This window comes from Talpa occidentalis, unplaced genomic scaffold, assembly GCF_014898055.3.
Source record: "Talpa occidentalis isolate TD23 unplaced genomic scaffold, MPIMG_talOcc4v2.1 talOcc4.2, whole genome shotgun sequence".
Taxonomy (NCBI): Eukaryota; Metazoa; Chordata; class Mammalia; order Eulipotyphla; family Talpidae; genus Talpa; species Talpa occidentalis.
The window spans coordinates 143,142,255-143,160,398 of record NW_023602073.1 but is presented as its reverse complement, the minus strand read 5'-3'; the positions used below and the strand labels follow the sequence as shown (position 1 = coordinate 143,160,398).

The window sequence follows — 18,144 nt, the reverse complement described above, 5'->3', positions numbered from 1 at the left end:
CCACAGCCACATCCAGAGGAAAGCAAACTAAAACTTCTGTGCCAAAGTGGGATCCAAGTTTGGAGGGAGGTGGAATTTCCAATATAAGAAAGGCAACAGCCCATCCATAAAGACAGATTGGGGTCAGGCTAAATCAATAAAAACCTTGGAATTATGTTTGAAGTTTTATTTCTCTGTTCAAGATCTTCATTCTAGGCCCTTATGATTCCATGTTTCCACTTGACTAGGCATGGGAGGTGGGGGGGCTTGGAATCATTGCTAAAGTTAAAGGTCCTGGTATGGCATTTTGCAGAACTCACCAGGTAAACCTCAGGGGCAGGAAATGATATAACAAGTTCATAACAGGTGGAATCGAGATTCTTCTTCCCTTGCTGAAGTCTCCTTTGCTTTCCTGGGGTTGCTGAGTGAAAGGGAAGAACTTGCTAGGAAGGAAACATCTGGAAATGAGACCTGTGTGCTCCCAGCTCAGATGCTGGAGGCTGGGTCTCCTCTCCACCTGAGAAATACAATGAGCGTTTCATTCTAATCGCACCTTGGAATTATTACAGCTCAACACACACAGCAGTGTGATGATGGCGAGGTTTTCAGGCTTCCCACGAAGCTCTCCCGAGACGAAAGCAGTGAGCAACTGCTCTTCCGTGATGATCAATGGTTGCTGGTTTGCCTCCATCAATATTTTAATAACTATTTGCACGTTTTGGCAATTATGGAACGAAAGTCTGGTGGTGATTATGGAAGCAGATTGCAAGGGTGAGTCACCAGGCGCGGCAGGCCATCGAAGGCGATGCCATCTCTGTGACGAGGGCACCGGCTCCTGGCAGCCCTCTTGGGCAGCTGTCTGGCTGCGGTCGGTGCAGAGTGGCTGGTGCAGCAGCGGCTGGCTGCCGCCCCTTCTCTGCTCCTGGCAGCTCAGCTCCCCAGCCAGTGCGCTGAAGCCCGCCAGAGTCAGCCCCTCACCTCTTTCTGTGGAAACAGTTCTGTGCTTGCATTGGTGAAGGAATTTGGCAAATAGGGACTTGCCCGTCCCTTGGCTACTGGAGAGAGCCAAGCCCCTCTGTCATCTCGCAGGCTCCTTTCTGGAAGAAGGGGAAGTTCAATTCCTGCACCATGGACACATCCTCCTTTCTCAGCAAAGTAATATTCAAGTCACTTCTTTCACTCTTCTGACTTTTCTCACTTGCAGCCCTGGGTTGTCAGGGATAGCTCTGTGCAGTATACCCGTTAGAAGTGCTCTGCCGGGAACACATTTGGAATTTGTAGGAGCATTCGGAACTGTCTGTCCACATTGTGTCAAGTTTTAGAAATGATTTGAGGAACTGAACTAACAAAGGGATGGAAGAAATCCAATAGAAAAGGAAACTGAAATAGGCACCTGCTTTGCAGAGCTTCAGGCAACAAAATTTAAGCCTTACTTGAAAAACAAATATGAAGATGTTTGTGGCGGAGTTATTTATAATAGTGTAAAAAATAGGAACAAGTTAAATATAGAACCATTGCAAAATCAATAAATTATTGTCTGTCTCCCTAATGGCTATTATGTAAGAAATCATTAAAATGTTATTTTCAAGAATATTTATGCTTCATAACGTATAGAGGCTCCTGGAGACTTACTTTTTTTCCCGGTTTCTAGGGGTTTTGTGGGTTAGGTGAGAACCATGAGTGCTTATGATCTATCAAATGAGATGATTTCAGTCCCTTGGCTCAGATTGCTTTTTGCAGGGATGGGTCAGAAGTCTCCATTTGAAGGAGCCCAGAAAGGCATGTGGGGCATCAGCTTGCATCAGCTGCAAGCTGACATGGGCACTGAACCTCACAGGATGAGTTGGGGGGCCCAGCATTGACCATGAGAGCCTGAGGGTGTGGGCACAGAGGGAAGCAGGGTCCAGGTCCCCAGAACTGTGAGAGTGGCTGACCCTGACTACTGATGGCAGCTCCAGAAGGAGGGCCCTGGCCTTGGTGCCCTCTCTGTGTAGGTCAGGGAGGCCAGCAGGGTGTCCCAGGGCTCTCTACGCCACACCTGGAGAGAGGGGTCTGTGGAAGCTGCCCCATCGTGCTCTGTAGGAGGGAGGACGTGTCTTGCAGCTGCTGTCTATGACCCTGAGATCCCAGAAGCCCTGGGGGAGTCACCTAAGCTGCTTTTTAAAATGTAGATTCCCAGGCCCCACCCTCCCAGAACCCACAGAAGAGCATCTCTAGAAGATAAGGCCTGGAAATTGGCTTCTAGCACATTCCACTAGTGATCCTTTTACTGAGTAATGCTTGAGAATGTCAGCAAATGTCTGTGAGGTATTTTGTATGTCAGGCAGACAGCACAGTGGGGGCAGGAGTGGGAGTCTGGCTGACGGCCCATGGAGAAGCGAGTATGTCAGCTGGGAAGTAGCTCATGGCGGGGAACCCCATCCTTTGTCCCCTCCTTACCTCCTACCAGCCCCTCCTCCCCCTGCCCCACCAGCACTCATCCTGTCCAGGACAGGGAAAAAACTAGAAAACCCTCAAGAACTCTTTGTTTCCCAGCAGAAAAGTGAGGTGGCAGCGGGGAGAGGGGGGTGTGGAGAATACTCAGATAGAAAGATCATTGGTCTCAGGACCTGTGGCTCCCCAAGGACCCCAGGATGTCTACCAGGCACTCTTTGTTCTTGGCATAAGGCAGTCTTCGCCCCCTGTACAAACCTGGGAGGAGCTTGGCTGACCTGGGGCCTCTGTGGGGGTGCCTGCACGCTCTGCAGGGGTCAGCGTGGCCCTGCCTGGGAAGGCCCGCCCTGGTGAGCTCGGGCCAGAAAGGAGCTGCCAAGTGACCCTGAGCTCGCCCAGAAGTGGCTGGTTCCTGCACAGCCCTGCTCTAAGTGTGTGCATGCGTGTGTGTGTGTGTGTGCGTGCGTGTGTGTGAGCGTGTCAGTCCTCTCTCCCCACCTGCAGCAGAATGTCTTCTGTCTAAAGGGGAGGATGTGCCAGTACCTGGTTTTTAGAAGGTGCTTATTTAGGAGACAGACAGCCCAGTAAGGAGCTGTCCAGGCAACATTTGTCAACGCTGTGCGTGGCCTAGCAAACCTGCTCATTTCTTTCCATTACCTGCACATTTGTGCAGCGCCGGTGGGGTGGGCCCAGCCACAGGCCAGCAGGGGCCAGCGGGCACTGCAGATTTCAGTGCCTCCCAGACACAGGGAAGGGAGCAGGCAGCTCCCTCCACCTCAAAAACAAGCAGCCGAGGGCCTTGGAAGGCCAGGCCTCACTAGCCCAGGGTGCAGACTCACTGCAGCCCCAGAGTTTCCTGGGAGCCTGAACAAAAGGGAAACACAGGCCTCTGGTTGGCTTGGGGGACTCTGTCACCCCACATGGGGCGGAACCCCTAGTCCACAGAACAGCCCTAAAAAGAGAACTCCCGCTTCTCTCTAAAAGTATCAGGAAACTTTGTGGAGAGAAACTGGGCTGGGAACTCCAAGAATTTCTCAATCCTGTTTCTTCTCTTCTAAATGACTGACAAAAGAATTGAGAAATTCCTACCCTGCTGACCAGTTAATTAAAAAAAAAATGAAACGTTACAGTCTTTCTAGTCAAAGCTGTTTTGCCCTGGCGGCCTCAGCAGGTTTCTGCCGCCCACAATGGTGGTGGGTGGGGGGCTACACTTGGCTAATCAGAGGCAAAGCCATAAAAATTCCCATTCATTCTTAATGCCGACCAAGCCTGGGGCTGAGCAAGTCACTTCATTTGCCAGAAGGGGGAAAATCACATCAGTATGTCTGTGTGGCAAGAGAGGGAAATGGAGGCATTTAGCAATTGTCTTTTCTTCTCATTCAATCCAATACAGCAGACATTTCTGAGCTGTTGATGCGCACGAGTCTCATCATAAGCCCTGGAAAGAATACAAATCAAAAATGAAATTGCTTTTATCAAAATCTAGACGATGCTGCTATTGGTCGCAAGGTGCTCACTAATAAATAATTTATCTGAAGTCTGCCCATCCTTACACATTTTTTGGTTCAAAAGCATATAATCCTTTATTAAAATACCAGCGAGCATCAGTAAGAGCAGACAGAATCACGACTGCCAATCTTACCAGCAAATTCAGCTCCGGCACCCACTGGCTTGCTTCCCGCTTGGTCTTGTCTAGACCCGGCGGCAGAGAACTCACAGGTTTGGGCCTCTGCGGGCTCTCCAGAGAGTCCAGGCCAGATGTGAGGGTCTGCTGGCAAGCTCCTCCGTGCTGCTGCCTTTGTGAATCCAGGAACAAGTCCTCGGTGATGCCATCCCGAGTCAGAGTGTTTGAATGATTTCATTTTAGGACTCTAAGAGAAAAGAAAGCATATTGCATTCAGCCCATTGGTTTGGTGGTGGACTGGATTTTGTTGAAACATGAAGTATCAACCTATGTGCCTTCCACCCCCCCACCTGCTTGTGGGACTAAGGCAAAGCACAAGAAATGAGTTCATGAAGGGCACAAGTGAGTTATTCAGTGTCACTCCAACATAGTCTCAGGCGTGCTTAATAGCACAAAGCAAAGCCGTGGTGGTGGAGTCAGAAAGTTGGGGACCTTGAGCCCTCAAAGAATCTTCCAGCCCCAAATAGTGAGGAATAAGGAATGGCCTTGGGCATCAACTAGGCCCCAATTATGCAGATCTGAGTAACCCAGAGGAGCTGAGCACAGCCGGGACAGTACCTGGTCCCTGCTTCTCAGAGCACAGATCTGGGCATTGTTTGGCAGATGAAAAAATGCAACACTCAGAGGGTTAAGGGCTAAGGTTTCCCTAGAGATGACACTTTCCCCAGCGATGACTGACGTTATACTGAAATCCCCTGTGCTAAGGGAGCTAACTTGTGACTGGGCCCCGCACAGCACACTATTGGCCAAAGGGCTGGGGGTAGATTCACATTTCAAGAGCTACAAGTGAGGGCCTTGCCTCAACCCCTGCCTCAGGGGGTTGGTCCTGAGTCAACCCCCGTCCCACAGAGTTACAGGAAAGAGAAAAACCTAAAAAATATCTTACAACCCATCTTTCAGGGAAGTAAAGACAGCATCTTTTAAAAATATCGATGAAAAGACCTATGAATTTGTAATTATTTTCAAAGCAGCACTCCATTAACATCTAAATGTATGAATTGTGGGAAACCAAAGCTATCTCAATCCTTTTTTGCAAATGTTTTATGCCTCTTTCCAAATGGTGTGAAAAATTAAAAGAAATGTCGTGAATGTATTTAATTAATCGTACCAATCAAAGATAGTCACGGTGAATATTTGGATGTAGCCTGCCAGTATTTTTCCCGGAATGCTATATTTTTACACAAACATGGACTCACGTTGTACATCACTATTCTGAAAACAGATTTCCCTGAGATCCGTTTGAATCCACCTCAGAGAGCTGAGTGGTTTTCTCTTGTGTAAGCCTTTATCAGAAATCGCCTAGCCAGTTCCCTCTTATAGACATTTATGATGCTTTCAGTTTTTAATAATACAAACTGTGTTGTAACTACTGTTGAAATGTAATGCCTAAAAGTGCTCCTGCCAGAGGGTATGTACTTTGTTAAGGCTGCAAGATTTACAACTTGTTTCTCAAAAGGTTCAATTAATTTATATTCTCCTGAAGGGTGCATGAGAATGCCCCTTCTCTGTATTCTCACCCGCCGCTAAGTAGCATCATTGAAAATTAACCTTTGACCTCATCTTTTTGAATTGGGGGACAGGGAAGCAAATCAGAATCTTTTAAACTAAACACACCAACCTTCTCTCATTGTGTGAGGGCTGCCTGTTCACCGCTTGACTTATTGGGATTTTCTATTTGTCATTTTCTTAATCATTTGTCAGAATCCTTTAAAGATACTACCCTGTGTTACATATGTAACAAAGGTCTTTCTACTTTATCCTTTGTACTTTATATAATTTTTTACATATGGGATTTTACATTATCCTGTGGTCAGCATCATCCATCTTTTCCTTAGGGATTCTGCTCCTCACACATGTTTAGAAAGGGCTTTGTACCCCTGAAAACTTGATACATTTGTATATATTTTTCTAGTTCTTACATAGTATTATATTTTACATTTAAATCTTTCAGAGTTCAGAGTTGTCTCTAACTTTATGTCCTGCCCCTAAATGATTAGCTATTTATCCCAGACCCAGTTACTGAGTAATCCATGTTTCCCCACTGATTTGAAATGCTATGAATTTATGAAATATTGAATCTTACGGAATACATGTGTGTCTTTTTGGGAATGGTATATTTTCTTTCACTGTTACCCTTTTTCCTGGGGAAATCATTTCCCCAAATCCTGGTGAGATTTGGATTAGCATTGTACTAGGCGCACAAAGGAATGTGAAGAGAACTGACATTTAAAATACAGACTCTTCCACCCCAGGATATAAAGCCTCTCTCCAGTTTTCAAAACCTCGTTAAAGTCTCTATATTGTATACTTTCCTTCATAGGAAAACCCCCTGCCTTTTTTTGTTGTTGTTAGGTTTTCTCCTAGAGTTTTGTGGTTGTTTTTTCCTATTGTAAATGGGATTTTACCCCCTTATAGTTTTCCTTTGGTTTTTACTAATGTTATTTTTTAAATCTTTTAAAGTTTGGATTGATGGATGCATAGATAGGTCGATGGATCTGTGACTTATGCTACTTACCTTACTGAAGATCTCATTCATTTCAACCAATTTATGTTGATCACAGACAAAAGACAAGGTTCATAATAGATTTTTTGAAAGTATAATAGCGTATTTATAAGTAGCATCCACTAGTTCTAGACAGATATCCTTAATTTTCTTTTCCTCTGTGCTAAAGATAAAATCTTATGACATGTACAGATGAGATAGAAGCCAGTTCTTCCAGGCAGCACCCTGCTAACGCCCTCCTCTTAATGCCACTCCAGTAAGAGCTTATCAGATTTTCCTGGTGATAATGATGAAGCCCAGCTCTTCCTTCCGGTGCTTTCTCTTGCTCAGTTTTTGTTGGTTTTTTTTTACCTTTGTCTCATCTACTTGTCTTAGAATATTGCAAACACTGACAATCCAAACTGATAGCGATCATCATGCAATATTTAATGGCTTCTGACAATGCAGAAACCGCAGTCAAAACACACACAAATGTTTCTAGCTTTGGTCTTCAGTGGAAGAATTGATTTTCATTTAAACAGCACAGCAGTTTTGTGTGTATGCTCAGAGAACTTTACAACATGGGAGGGAAATTAAAACCTTGTAAGAACAAAGCTGACTTTATTTCTTTTATATTGAAGGGCAAGTCTTTGGCATCCATGTGGGAAAATAGTATGGTGAAAAATAAGATAGCCACTCATTTTCATTTTGTTATCAAAGCATGTTTGTGGTGAACTCAGTTAAACTAAAAAAGTCACATTAAGTGCTTACTTTTTCTTCTATCTTTAAGTATATTATTGGTACATACATATATACATATGTATGTATATATGTGTGTGTGTGTATATATATACATATATATCCCTAAAGGACCTGGGAAGTCTCCCAAAAGAGCCCTTGATAGCTGTGAACACCCTAACATCTGAAATTGAAGGTCTGTCCATGAATTACAATGCCCAAGGACTGTAAGCACCCGTATTATTTTACTTTAAATGTGGAGAAACTGAGGCACTGGTGAAGATGAGATAAATTACTTCTTCACCAGGCCATGCCCTGTCCCTGCTTTATGGAACAAGTGCTCTCAGAACTGTTTTAGGAATATTTGGGTGTATATGCACGGAATTTCTTTCACCACAAACTGGGGAGTGCTTTTACCACTCCAGTTAGAATTCCTGCTCACAGCATCTCCGGGACTCTGGGGAGCACCCTTGTGCAGACAAGGGCGCACTTCAGTGAAGTCCAGTGAATAGGGGTCTTCATGCCGAAGCCTGCTTCCCTCTAGGCTCAGCTGCTGCCTTTTGTGCTGCTTTCCAAACTGTGCTTCTTGGACCCAGCGCCCAGACCCAGCAGAGCCGCTTCTCTCTTGCCTGTTTGGGATATCGAAGTTCTTTTGCAAGATTTTCTTGGAGCAAAAGTTACATTGCTACAAATACAACAAAAACTAATCTGTTTGTAAACCTGGCTGGCCATTGCATGAGGCAACTTTCCGTAATTAAGGAGGTGACGTCAGCTCTGGGGAAGGCCAGCACCCTTGTCAATGGGGCACATCTTTCTCCCCGGGTCCTCATTCTCAGCCAACCACTCAGTTTCTCCAGCTGGAGATACAAACCTAGCCTGAGGGACGAGCTGCTGCGGTGTTTGCCAGGGAACCCCAGACTTCCCACCAGCCTCCACCTCCTACAGCAGTGGGTCTCCAGTGGCTTGTCACACGGTGCCTCCATTCCCAGGACAGGAACAGTCCCTTGGGCAGCAGCAGCCCCAAGTCAAATCTGCCAGGTTTGAGCCCTCACTTTGATTATCCAGGAAACTCCGTCGTCGAGACTTTCACTCAGTTAATACCAGCAAGTGATCTGCGCCCTGCCCGCCCTTCCCCTACCTGCCTCCGTAGTGCTCCCTGACTCGGGGAGACACCACTGTGCCCCCTTGCTAATGCCAGAGCCCGGGACTCATCCTGCTCCCCGCCTTTCTCTCATTTACCACCTCCAGGCATCATTCTTGCACACAGGCAAGTCACTTGCACTGGAATACTTTGAACAAAATGTATCAAAACAAAATTATGACAAAGTGTGTTTCATCCATTAATAATTGTCATCATGGCAATGTGTCTGGAAAGCATCTCCATCGCTGTCACCTCCACCCTATTTCAGTCTGTCTCTGGCTGGTATCCCTAATCCCCCTCCCCACCTTACACCCACCCTGCACCCCCCACCCCGACCATCCTGGCCACTGCCCTGTGCCACTGACCGTCTGACGTAACGCGATGAAGGCATGAAACTGTCTGCCTGATGACACTGTTCCATGGCCTCAAAGCCTTTGTGGCTTCCCCCAGTCTGTTTCTTTGCTCTCTTGTGCCCAGCTTTGCAGACACTCTGCTCCTCCTTGAAATGGGCCCCACGAAGCAGAGACAACTCCCCTATCTATCTGCCCACTGTGTTTCTCAGGTCTGAAACCCTGCATCAGCTTCCAGTCTTGTAGACAAACATGCAAGACACAGACTTAGTAAAGCTTTTAACTTGCAGAGGAGGCCTGGGGGCCTCCCCGCTTAGTACATATTTGCATATAAGCATTTGCAGAAGCAAAGATGCTGCCGTCCATTGTACAAGTATTCACTTATATATTCAATATAGAAGTATAAAAATAGTCACACTTTTGCTCTGTTGAGTTGAAGCCTAACCAGTATCTTGTAGGCAGGCCAGAATTTGTTAAGCCTTTTGCCCTAACAACATGAGGAGTGAACTTGTCCAAGGTCTAATCATTGTTTGTATTTTCCTCTGGGCTTGGACGCTTGCAGACTACAGCTGAGAGTTCCTGGTAAGTGGCTCATCACCATCCTGCCTCTTGCCAGACCCACCACTCCCGGCTCTGGGAGTCTGCTCAAACGCTGCCGTTACTGCAGAGCAATAATGAAATGAGCCTTAGGAAGTTTCAGAAATGCCAGCACCCACAGCGTCCTCCGTGCCTGCAGTAGAGACCCAGGAAAGCCACAGCAAACCTCATTGCCCCGACGAGATCCAAGGGGTCGCTGTCTGGATTCTGGGGACACGCCTATGGGTAGAGGTTCCTCCCCTTCTGCCGCGGGCTCTCAGGCTGGTAACCGGTCTAGGAAGCTTCAAGGCAGGCACGGATGCCACTGCTCTGAGTCCCTTTGGCAAAGCAAAAGAATCTGCATCTACATCTTTTGTAAGCTGTGGCTTTTCCTTTCTCCTTTTAAGAAAGCAGATTCATTTTAGAGGGTGAGCGCAGTTCAATGATTTTGCCCCTGGATTTGGAGCAGGAATAAATGAGATGGCAGACTGTCCCCCAGGATGTGAGAGCCCAGTTAGTCCTGCAAGAAAACCATAGGACTTCCTCGAGAGTGGCTTTGGAATAGGGGGACACCACCAAGCCACTGGCTGACGCCCCGGCCAGCACTTCTCTGTGAGTGAAGGTAGGTTTGTGTCCCTGACTCACGCCAAGCATCCCCCTCTTTTGTCCTCACCTCCCCTGATTCTCGGCATTCGGCTGATTGTGAGTTAGTGCTAGATGGGGAGTCCAATACTATTTCTGCTTCTGTGCCGGCAAATCCCAACAATTTTAAGGAAGGAGGGAAGAAACCCTTTGCAAGCTTCTAAGTTTTCTCACAAAGCACATGTATATAAAAATGTTTTTGGAAAATTCTAACTCATAAACATGCAGAATGGTTAGAAGTTTCATCCCCAGGTCTAGCGCTCTCTAACGGCTAGCCAGAGCGGACTTCCGTCTTTCTTTGTCAGCAGCTGCATTTAAGCCAAAAAGAAGAGCCCTAAGAAGCAGGGACACAAGTGTCACCAACAACCAAAACCAAAAACAGCATCCTCAGGGTACCCGGGGTTAAAATAGGAATAGGCCCTAGGATGCGGGCTGCGGCGTTTGCATCTCCAAGGATGAGACAGGTTTCATCATGGGCCACGGGCGTCAGCCGGAACCTCGGAGAGAAGCCCTGTGTCCAGCCGTGGGTGTTGAAGCCTGGGTTTTAAGGCCCCATCAGTTACACTGCCTGGACGCTTGCCTGCCGAAAGATACTGATCTGGAAGACCTGGAATTTATTATGTGGAAAGAAACAGCAACTCTGGGTCTCCCCCAGGGGCAGCTACCCAATGGCCCTGTCTCCTGGGTGGCGCCCACTTGCTGGGCAGGAAGGTCTCTGGGCCAGAGGGGCTCTGGACACTTAAGAGAAACAGCAACCTCAGACGGAACTTGAGAGACATTCCCTAGAGAGAGGAGTCACAGGCTCAGAGGTCAGAGGGCAGTTTGACTCTGACTGACAGGTGGACCTGGAAGAATGGGGACCTCCACCTCTGCACCCCAACTTAGTTCCATCCCACCTGCCAATGGACAGGTGAAAGGACAATGGCCCTTTCATCCAACAAGCATTTCCTGAGGACCTCCTGTGTGCTAACCTTCTGCTAGACACCAAGACCTGAAAGCGGCTTGGGCATGGTCCTGCCCTCTTGAAGGGTAGGCCAAAAAAATGTCCTGTAACAGAAGCCACAGCAGAGAACCCGGCCTTCCTGCAGGGGGTGTTGGCATACTCCCCCTCACCCGCCCCCCATCCCGCTGGCACCGCACAGCTCCACTGACTGGGTTACAAGTGGACTGAGAGCCAGCAGAGCCAGTAGGTGTGGATGAGCCATAGGGTTTGGGAGCTGGACCTCAAAGGACAGGATGATCTCCACAGACGGCAGGGAGGGAGCCTGAGAGGGGTGCCGGGAACAGCACTGGGGTTCAGGCAAGTGCGTGGGGGGCTTGAGCCAGACTCTGGAGGTTGTGCAAGAAGACCAGCCAGGGGCACCGGAGACCTGGTTCACCTCTAAAGAGGCCCCCAAATTCATCAGACCAGAATGGGGCAGCCAGAACATGGTCAGAGACACAGCTCATCAAACAGCCCAGGCCTGCCGACTCCCCCCACACCCAGCCTAGTGAGAATTGCTCCTTTCAGGCCCACCACACCTCTGGCACAGCGCTTTGCATCTGGTAAATACTTTGTGAACATCGGTTGAATTTGGTCTTTAGTTCTGGGCCTCAGTCTGGTGATGGCAGAGCTGGGCTTGCATCCAGGCCCTCCAGTTCCTCCACTCCTTATACATAAGGAACTCTCCAGGTCTCTAGTCAAGGAGTTTCAGGGTAGGAGGGCGGGGAGTTGAATTCCTAAGCTCCAGCTGACCCTGAAAGTTGAATTCTACCCTCAGCTCACTTCGTATCAAAGGTCTAATCTTTCCCACATGCACCTTGGCTGGCGAGCTCGTCCACGTCTGGCGCAGGGGCTGCTAGAGCTCACTTTGTCATGTCCCTCAGCTCCAAGCGGGGCTTTCTAGTGGACATTCTACTATGGCTGTTGACCCTGACCTTGAAGACTGAATATTTAAGCTTCTCTGATTAGGTGAACACAAATGTTATTGATGGGTTGATTATTCTTCTTTTTGAACTTCTTGGTTTCTACCCACATTTGCAAGACCTAAACAGACCGGTAGGTCTCAGAGCTGACAGAAGGCAGGGAAGCACCAGGTCATCATTAATTTAGGCCCTTTTGGCACCCTGGGGCACCGGTAGAAATCTGCCCTTATCTCTCATGTGTTCAAAGCCAGCATCTCCCCTGGTGCTCGGGGCCTCTGTGCTCTCTCCTTGCTGCAGAATGGCTGGCAGTGCCTCCCTCTCCCCAGCCTGTGGTCTTTTGCTGCTGGGCGCCTCTCAGATGCCTGTTGACCTTAGCGCCTGTTCACAGGGCGCCCACCTGGACGGCCAGGCAGGAGGGGCAGATGCCAGAGAGCAGATGCCAGAGAGTCCTGTTGGCACAGCCACCCTGAGTCCTTGTGATGGCTCCACACTGTTAATTATTCTAAGTAGAAAGTTGTCCTCAGCCAAGAGGGAGGCCAGGAGGACTCCTGGCTCCTTCCATGCCCACCACACCCACTTGTCTCCTGCCTGAACTCCCGTCCCCTCCTCCAAAAGGTGCTGTGGAGCGCTCGGTCTCCGTGAATAGTAAGTAGCTGGTAACTTCACGCACTGGCTACTTGTTTTTGCAAACATCAAAGCCTTAGACTAAAGGGCTGGAGCATCTCAGGCCTCTGACAGCCTCTTAAAGAAGATTGGGGGCAAAGAGGGAAGGGCATACCCATTGGGGTCCTGGAAATCAAGACCTGAGAGATATGGATCCTGTGCATATGTGAGGGCAGGCCTGGTGGGGGTGGAGGAGAGCAGGGGGCTTGCTGGTACCCCCAGGTACCTCCCGCTCTTGGGAATCACCAAGTTCTCTGTGTTAAATCGCTGGTGTACCAACGTGGTTTGGGTTCAACCTCTCCATCTGAAGTGAGCCAGGCTCTGTATCATCGGCCTGTGCTTGTGTGTGGACCCAGCACAGCAGAGCGTCCCTGGCTGTTTTGTCTTCTCACGGAGCGGGGCTCCTTGGGCCTGCAGCACGTTGGAGTCACCCATGATAGTTCTGATTTAATGGGTCTGGGCAGTGACCCTGCGTTAGGGGAGTTTTAAAAGCTCCCCAGGTAATTCTAACCTGAACTCAAAAATAAGAACTCAGCTATAAGAGAAAGTGAAACTTTACAAAATATATACCTACTTGTATTTTCTTCAACATTTTTAGGACTTAGTCTAAAAAATAACTGAAGATGCTGTCAGAAAATGAAACAAATTACTTTCTAAATGTCCATGTAATGATCTTAAACATATATATGTATAATATATATTCTATATATTTAAATCTACATCCCTGCCCCATCCAATGCTTGGTATGTTTTAAGAGACCAGTGGGCAAGTGGGGAGGTTCTTGCACTGGGTTGGGAGGACACCATGGGATAAGAAGGGTCCCCACTGCATTTGTGGGGGAAACACTAGCTGCTGAGACCCAGACCATCAGCACTTCCACGCCCTAGGAAGTGGCTAGGAAGTGGGCGCTCGTGTAAGAGCATGGACCATTGACGAGGTCAGAGGGCCGCCTCCTCTGCACTGTCAGCCAAGCTTGATTGGTGGCCCCAAGGTGACTTCAAGGACGGGAGGGGAGAGAGTGGGTGGGGCTCTGTGGGGAGGACCCCCTGCTGGGCAGGGCCACATGTGCTCCAAGCACATTGGCCAGAGCTCAGTCACGAGGCCACCCCACCTGTGTGCAATAGTAAGGGCGCATCAAACCTTCTGTGGCAGGCCTAGGCTTCCGGGTCACAGCCCACTGTGGGTCTGGGGCCAGGTGCCCAGAGTCCAGAGTGGGCACCGCACTGGGACCTGCAGCCTCCAGGCCACCTAAGCCCTCGCAGTGGCCAGAGCCTGCAGAGGCCAGAGGTGCTGCTAAGCAGGGGTCTTGACGTGCTCTTTTCCTTTTTTTCCCTCCAGATATTGCTAATGGCACCAGTTCAGGGGGGTACCGCCCACCTCCCAGAACCAAAGAAGTCATCATCAATGGCCAGACTGTGAAACTTAAATATTGTTTCACCTGCAAGATTTTCCGGCCACCTCGTGCCTCTCATTGCAGCCTTTGTGATAACTGCGTAGGTGAGTAGACGCAGAGCCGCCTCTTTGGCCTGAATGCTGTGCTAAGGCGCTTCGGAGGGAGTAGCAGTTTCCTCTGCGGAGACTTCCTCTGTGCTGACGAAAGAGTTCTGTGCTGGTCACTTTGGGCTTCCAAAGGGAACATCCCTATTGTGGTTCAACGACTTTGCTTCCTGCCACTCACGCCTCCACCAAGCCCAGCGTTGCTAAATCTCTTCTCCTTTTTGAACCCTGTTGTCTCGGCTCAAGGCCCTAGATGGTCTCCTTCCCAAGGGGGATCCTTGTTCCCTGGGGCTGCCACATCAGTGGACAGTTGAAATAAAAGCCCTTTACCCTTAGGTCCCTCCGTGCTGGACAGCTGGCCTCTCACATGGGCAGCTTCTCAGAAGTTTCAGCGTGGGGAGCTGGAGGCACAGGAAGCCCAAGTTGAAGATGAGAGGCTCGAGACTTGGGGGTCTTCCGTTAAGTTCTTGTCTCTTCCCAGAGACCACCCAGACACCCCGCTCTGTCTCTGCTTTCTCCAGCACAGAGGAGAGTCATAGGTGGAGGGAAAGAGGGAGCCCCGAGGTCCTCACTTGTAAGGTGAGAACCCAGAGTGGGGCCACCATCGGCCCAGCACAGGATTCCTGTAGCTAACCTGAATCCCAGCCCTTGGAATTGTTTGGCAGTTATGGGGTTAATGCAGTGGCTGGCCTCAGCTAGATGTGGCCCAGGGTGGGCGTGGGGAACAGGTAAGGAAATTCTCTTAGTTCGTGACTGAAAGGAGAGAACCCCTCAGAACAAACCTGGCACCCCTTAGTGACACCACGGAAGGCCAACCCTCTTTCTGAGTCATGAAGTTGGAGTCTCCATGCTCGTTGAAGGGAATGAAATGTGCTAAGGCACTTCCTGCTGCGCGGAGAACTTTTCCTTGCACTTCCTTGAAACTGACTTCGTCCTGACTTTCATCTACAATTTGCTAGGAAGTCCGTGTGTTCCCTCTCAGGCCTGGTTTTATTAACCTGGATAAATCACTTTCAGTCTTTGCTTGCCCGTAGAACAGCACAGAACTTTGTCCCATCTTCCCTGGGCAGTGAGTAGCCTGTATTGCGGGGCCTGGAACCTGGCACCCCCTGGCCTGGGCACAAATGCCAGCCCCGTGCCTTCGACAAGCTACTTACTGCTTGGTGTCTCAGTTCCCTCCCCTCTACGGTGGGGTCAGGATGAGGTGATTCATGCATGTCGGGGCTCCCGATAGTGCTGAAATCGAGCAAAGTGCTGTGATTGCCGTTTGTTTGACTTTCTGGGCAGCGTCAGGCGCTGTCTTTCTCCCCAGGGTGAAGAGCAGGGCTCTGCTAGCCCAGGCAGCGGGTCACAGCTGGGTTTCTACAGGGACATGTGGCGGTCTTTCTTGACTTCTGATAACCTTCCTGGCAATCTCAGCCCTAGTGGCCAACCGAGGCCCGTCCTGACACTTTTAAGCCAAAGAAGCATAGAGGTTTCAGTGTCTTCAGGGAAACAATCCACAGGGATTCCCAGGATCCGTTCTCGGGTTGTGATTTCAATCTTAAGCGATGGAATTTCACAGACTGGAATAATAGTAATTCACACTTTTCCACACAAGATCTTCTGTTACTTTGCATGCTTTCTCCTGAAGTTCTGATGACTCCCTTGGTCCATACTGGTAGATGAGACGGTGTTATATACAAACCTGGAGAGTTGACTGGACACCGTCTCTCATGTCTAGACCCCTGGCTCTTCCTGCTCTTTCATTTCTACCCGTTGTTCCTGAGCCTCTGTTTCCTGGCTCTGGCCTAGGTTCCTAGTCTTGAGAAAACTTTGCTTCCGTGTGTTTTAAAATCTCATGTAGATTCTCATAAAACACTTCGTGAACATTCATAGAATTCCTTCATTCCCTCCATTGCCCCTATGTTTACATGTTCCTTAAAGAACCCTTTTGAATTAGATGTAAAATTTCCTTTTACCAAAACTGTGTGTCAGCCCCGGTCAAGGGAGTGTTGCACTAGTAGAAATGTCCTTCCTTGTGGAAACGACCAGCTGAGAAAACATGGTCCATTGTCTACCATGTCCAGGAGCCCTTCTCACTTTTCTGGCAATGCAGACTGAGGGGTCACAGTGACCTGGCACTGCGCCCACCACCCCAGCCTTTGTGTCCTGTCGTTGGGAGGCGCAGAACAGGGAAGGGGCAGGAGAGGCTGTGCTGACAAGCAGGGTCGGCGGGTCTAGGTTGCTGCTTCCTGGGCGTGCAAATAGATGTCACTGTGCCAGAAGAGGGGACAGGAGAAGGCCAGCTTCCTGGGCAGTTCAGTAGAGAGTTTTTCTTTGTTAAATAAGTTTGAGAACAAAGTTGCAGGGTTCCATGCCTTTAGCCGAGGACTGACAGACAGGCTGTCTTGGGGAGCAGGCCCTGGTATGGACACAGGTGCGGGTAGCAGAGCCTGGCAGCTGAGGACGTGCCTCTGAGGACAAGCAGGCCTGGGGCTGTACCCAGCTGCTGTCACTGCAGAACAGTGAGCCCTCTGCAGTGGTGGGGCTAGTGGTGGGGCTCAGAGATTCCTTTCAGTGCCCTGAAGGCACCGAGTACACAGCCAGTACACACCTAGTACATACCTGGTGCACACCTGGTACACACACACACACACACACACACACACACACACCTGGTAACACCAGTGCAGACCTGGCATAGACATTCAGCACACCCAGTACAGACCTGATACACGCTCCCAGTTAGAGGCCTGATCTACACATCCAGGACACACTTGGCACACACAGAACACACCTGGTCCACACACCTGAGTGCTTGCCACTAGTGTTGTTAACATAACTGGAGAAAAGTGGTGTGACACTCCGAGTAACTGAATAGAATGAAATCACACTGTTGCGTGACGGGAGTCACCTTGTTTTCTGTGATCTGGTGGGGTTTGGAGGATCTGTAGTGCACAGTCCTGAGAGTGATTGTATTCGCTCGCTCTCTGAATCTTTCTGTCTCTCTGTAGTTCTCTCTTTGTTGCATCAAATCATTTCTACACATAAGGAACAGAACTTTGGATTATTCGTTCATCCAGGCAACATTTGAAGTTATAAAATAATTCAAACAACTGACAAGCAGGACCCTGGAGCCCCCGATTGCCCGAGATCATAAAGCAAGAGTAACCGAAAGGGCTGAAGAGCAGAGTGAGTCCTTGTGAGGTCCTGGTAGACCTACTGTGAGCTGTCTATGGTCCCCTCCACATCCCTGGGACTAGGGCAGAGCCTGTGGGGAGGTCTGTCCACTGAGCTCTGGTCTAGCTTCAGATAACCAGTCACTTTCCCTGGGGTGGGTACCATTAATACAAGTTAACCCTGCAATAAAATGGGACATCCCTGAAAGTAATTTAATCACACACTATGGACTCGGTTGTTTGCACAACACTGAGATGGAGCTTTGCAAACCTCTGCACACCTGCTGTACAGGAGCCTCACTTTGACCAGCCGGGAGGCAGCTGAGGCTGGAGGCTGAGAGGTGGCCTCTGCAGGCCATCACCCCCTGGGTCCTAGACCTGCTGCCCCGTCTGGCAAGCATCACCTTCTGCACCTGCAGTGCCACATTGAAAGTGCCGTGGAGCCCAAGAGCGGCACGTGATGCTCTGGGGCTGGACTGGCCAGGGAGGTCCCCGCAGCACAGGATCCCGTTCTTGTCGGTCCCTTTCTATCATTTCCGATGTAGGTGACACAAAGCACCGCCAGGTGCCCTCTGTGGGGCCTCGGAGTCGGATGGGCTCTCAGGCTTTGCCATCATTTAAAAAATTCCTTTAAACTCCTTTCTTGTTCCCCTGCCTCTCTTGCCAGCCTTGTTCTCCCACGGGCACTGAATTCTCCCTCTGCCCCAGGGTCCCCCTCCGGTTGGTGCAGCTGCTTCCTCTGTGATGTGGGTTCCTGAGCTCGGGCAGCAGGTCCCTGCCGTGGTGTCCTCTGCTCCCTGCCGCCGCCCCTGCTGGTCCATTCCCCTCCCCCACTGTGCTCAGTCACCAGGGCAGCAGGCTGACATTTGGAGTTGGAGCTGCCCTCTGGGGCA

The 18,144-nt window shown here is 49.5% G+C and overlaps 1 protein-coding gene across 3 annotated transcripts in view; it reads left to right on the top strand.

The window, feature by feature from the left end:
• Positions 1-18,144, top strand: part of ZDHHC14 (zinc finger DHHC-type palmitoyltransferase 14) — a 219,628-nt gene that overhangs the window by 150,727 nt on the left and 50,757 nt on the right. For all 3 annotated transcript variants that reach the window (XM_054697935.1, XM_054697933.1, XM_054697936.1), the window contains exon 3: positions 13,932-14,090. In XM_054697935.1, coding sequence (XP_054553910.1) covers positions 13,932-14,090 — 159 coding nt within the window. The remainder of the gene's footprint in view (positions 1-13,931; positions 14,091-18,144) is intronic.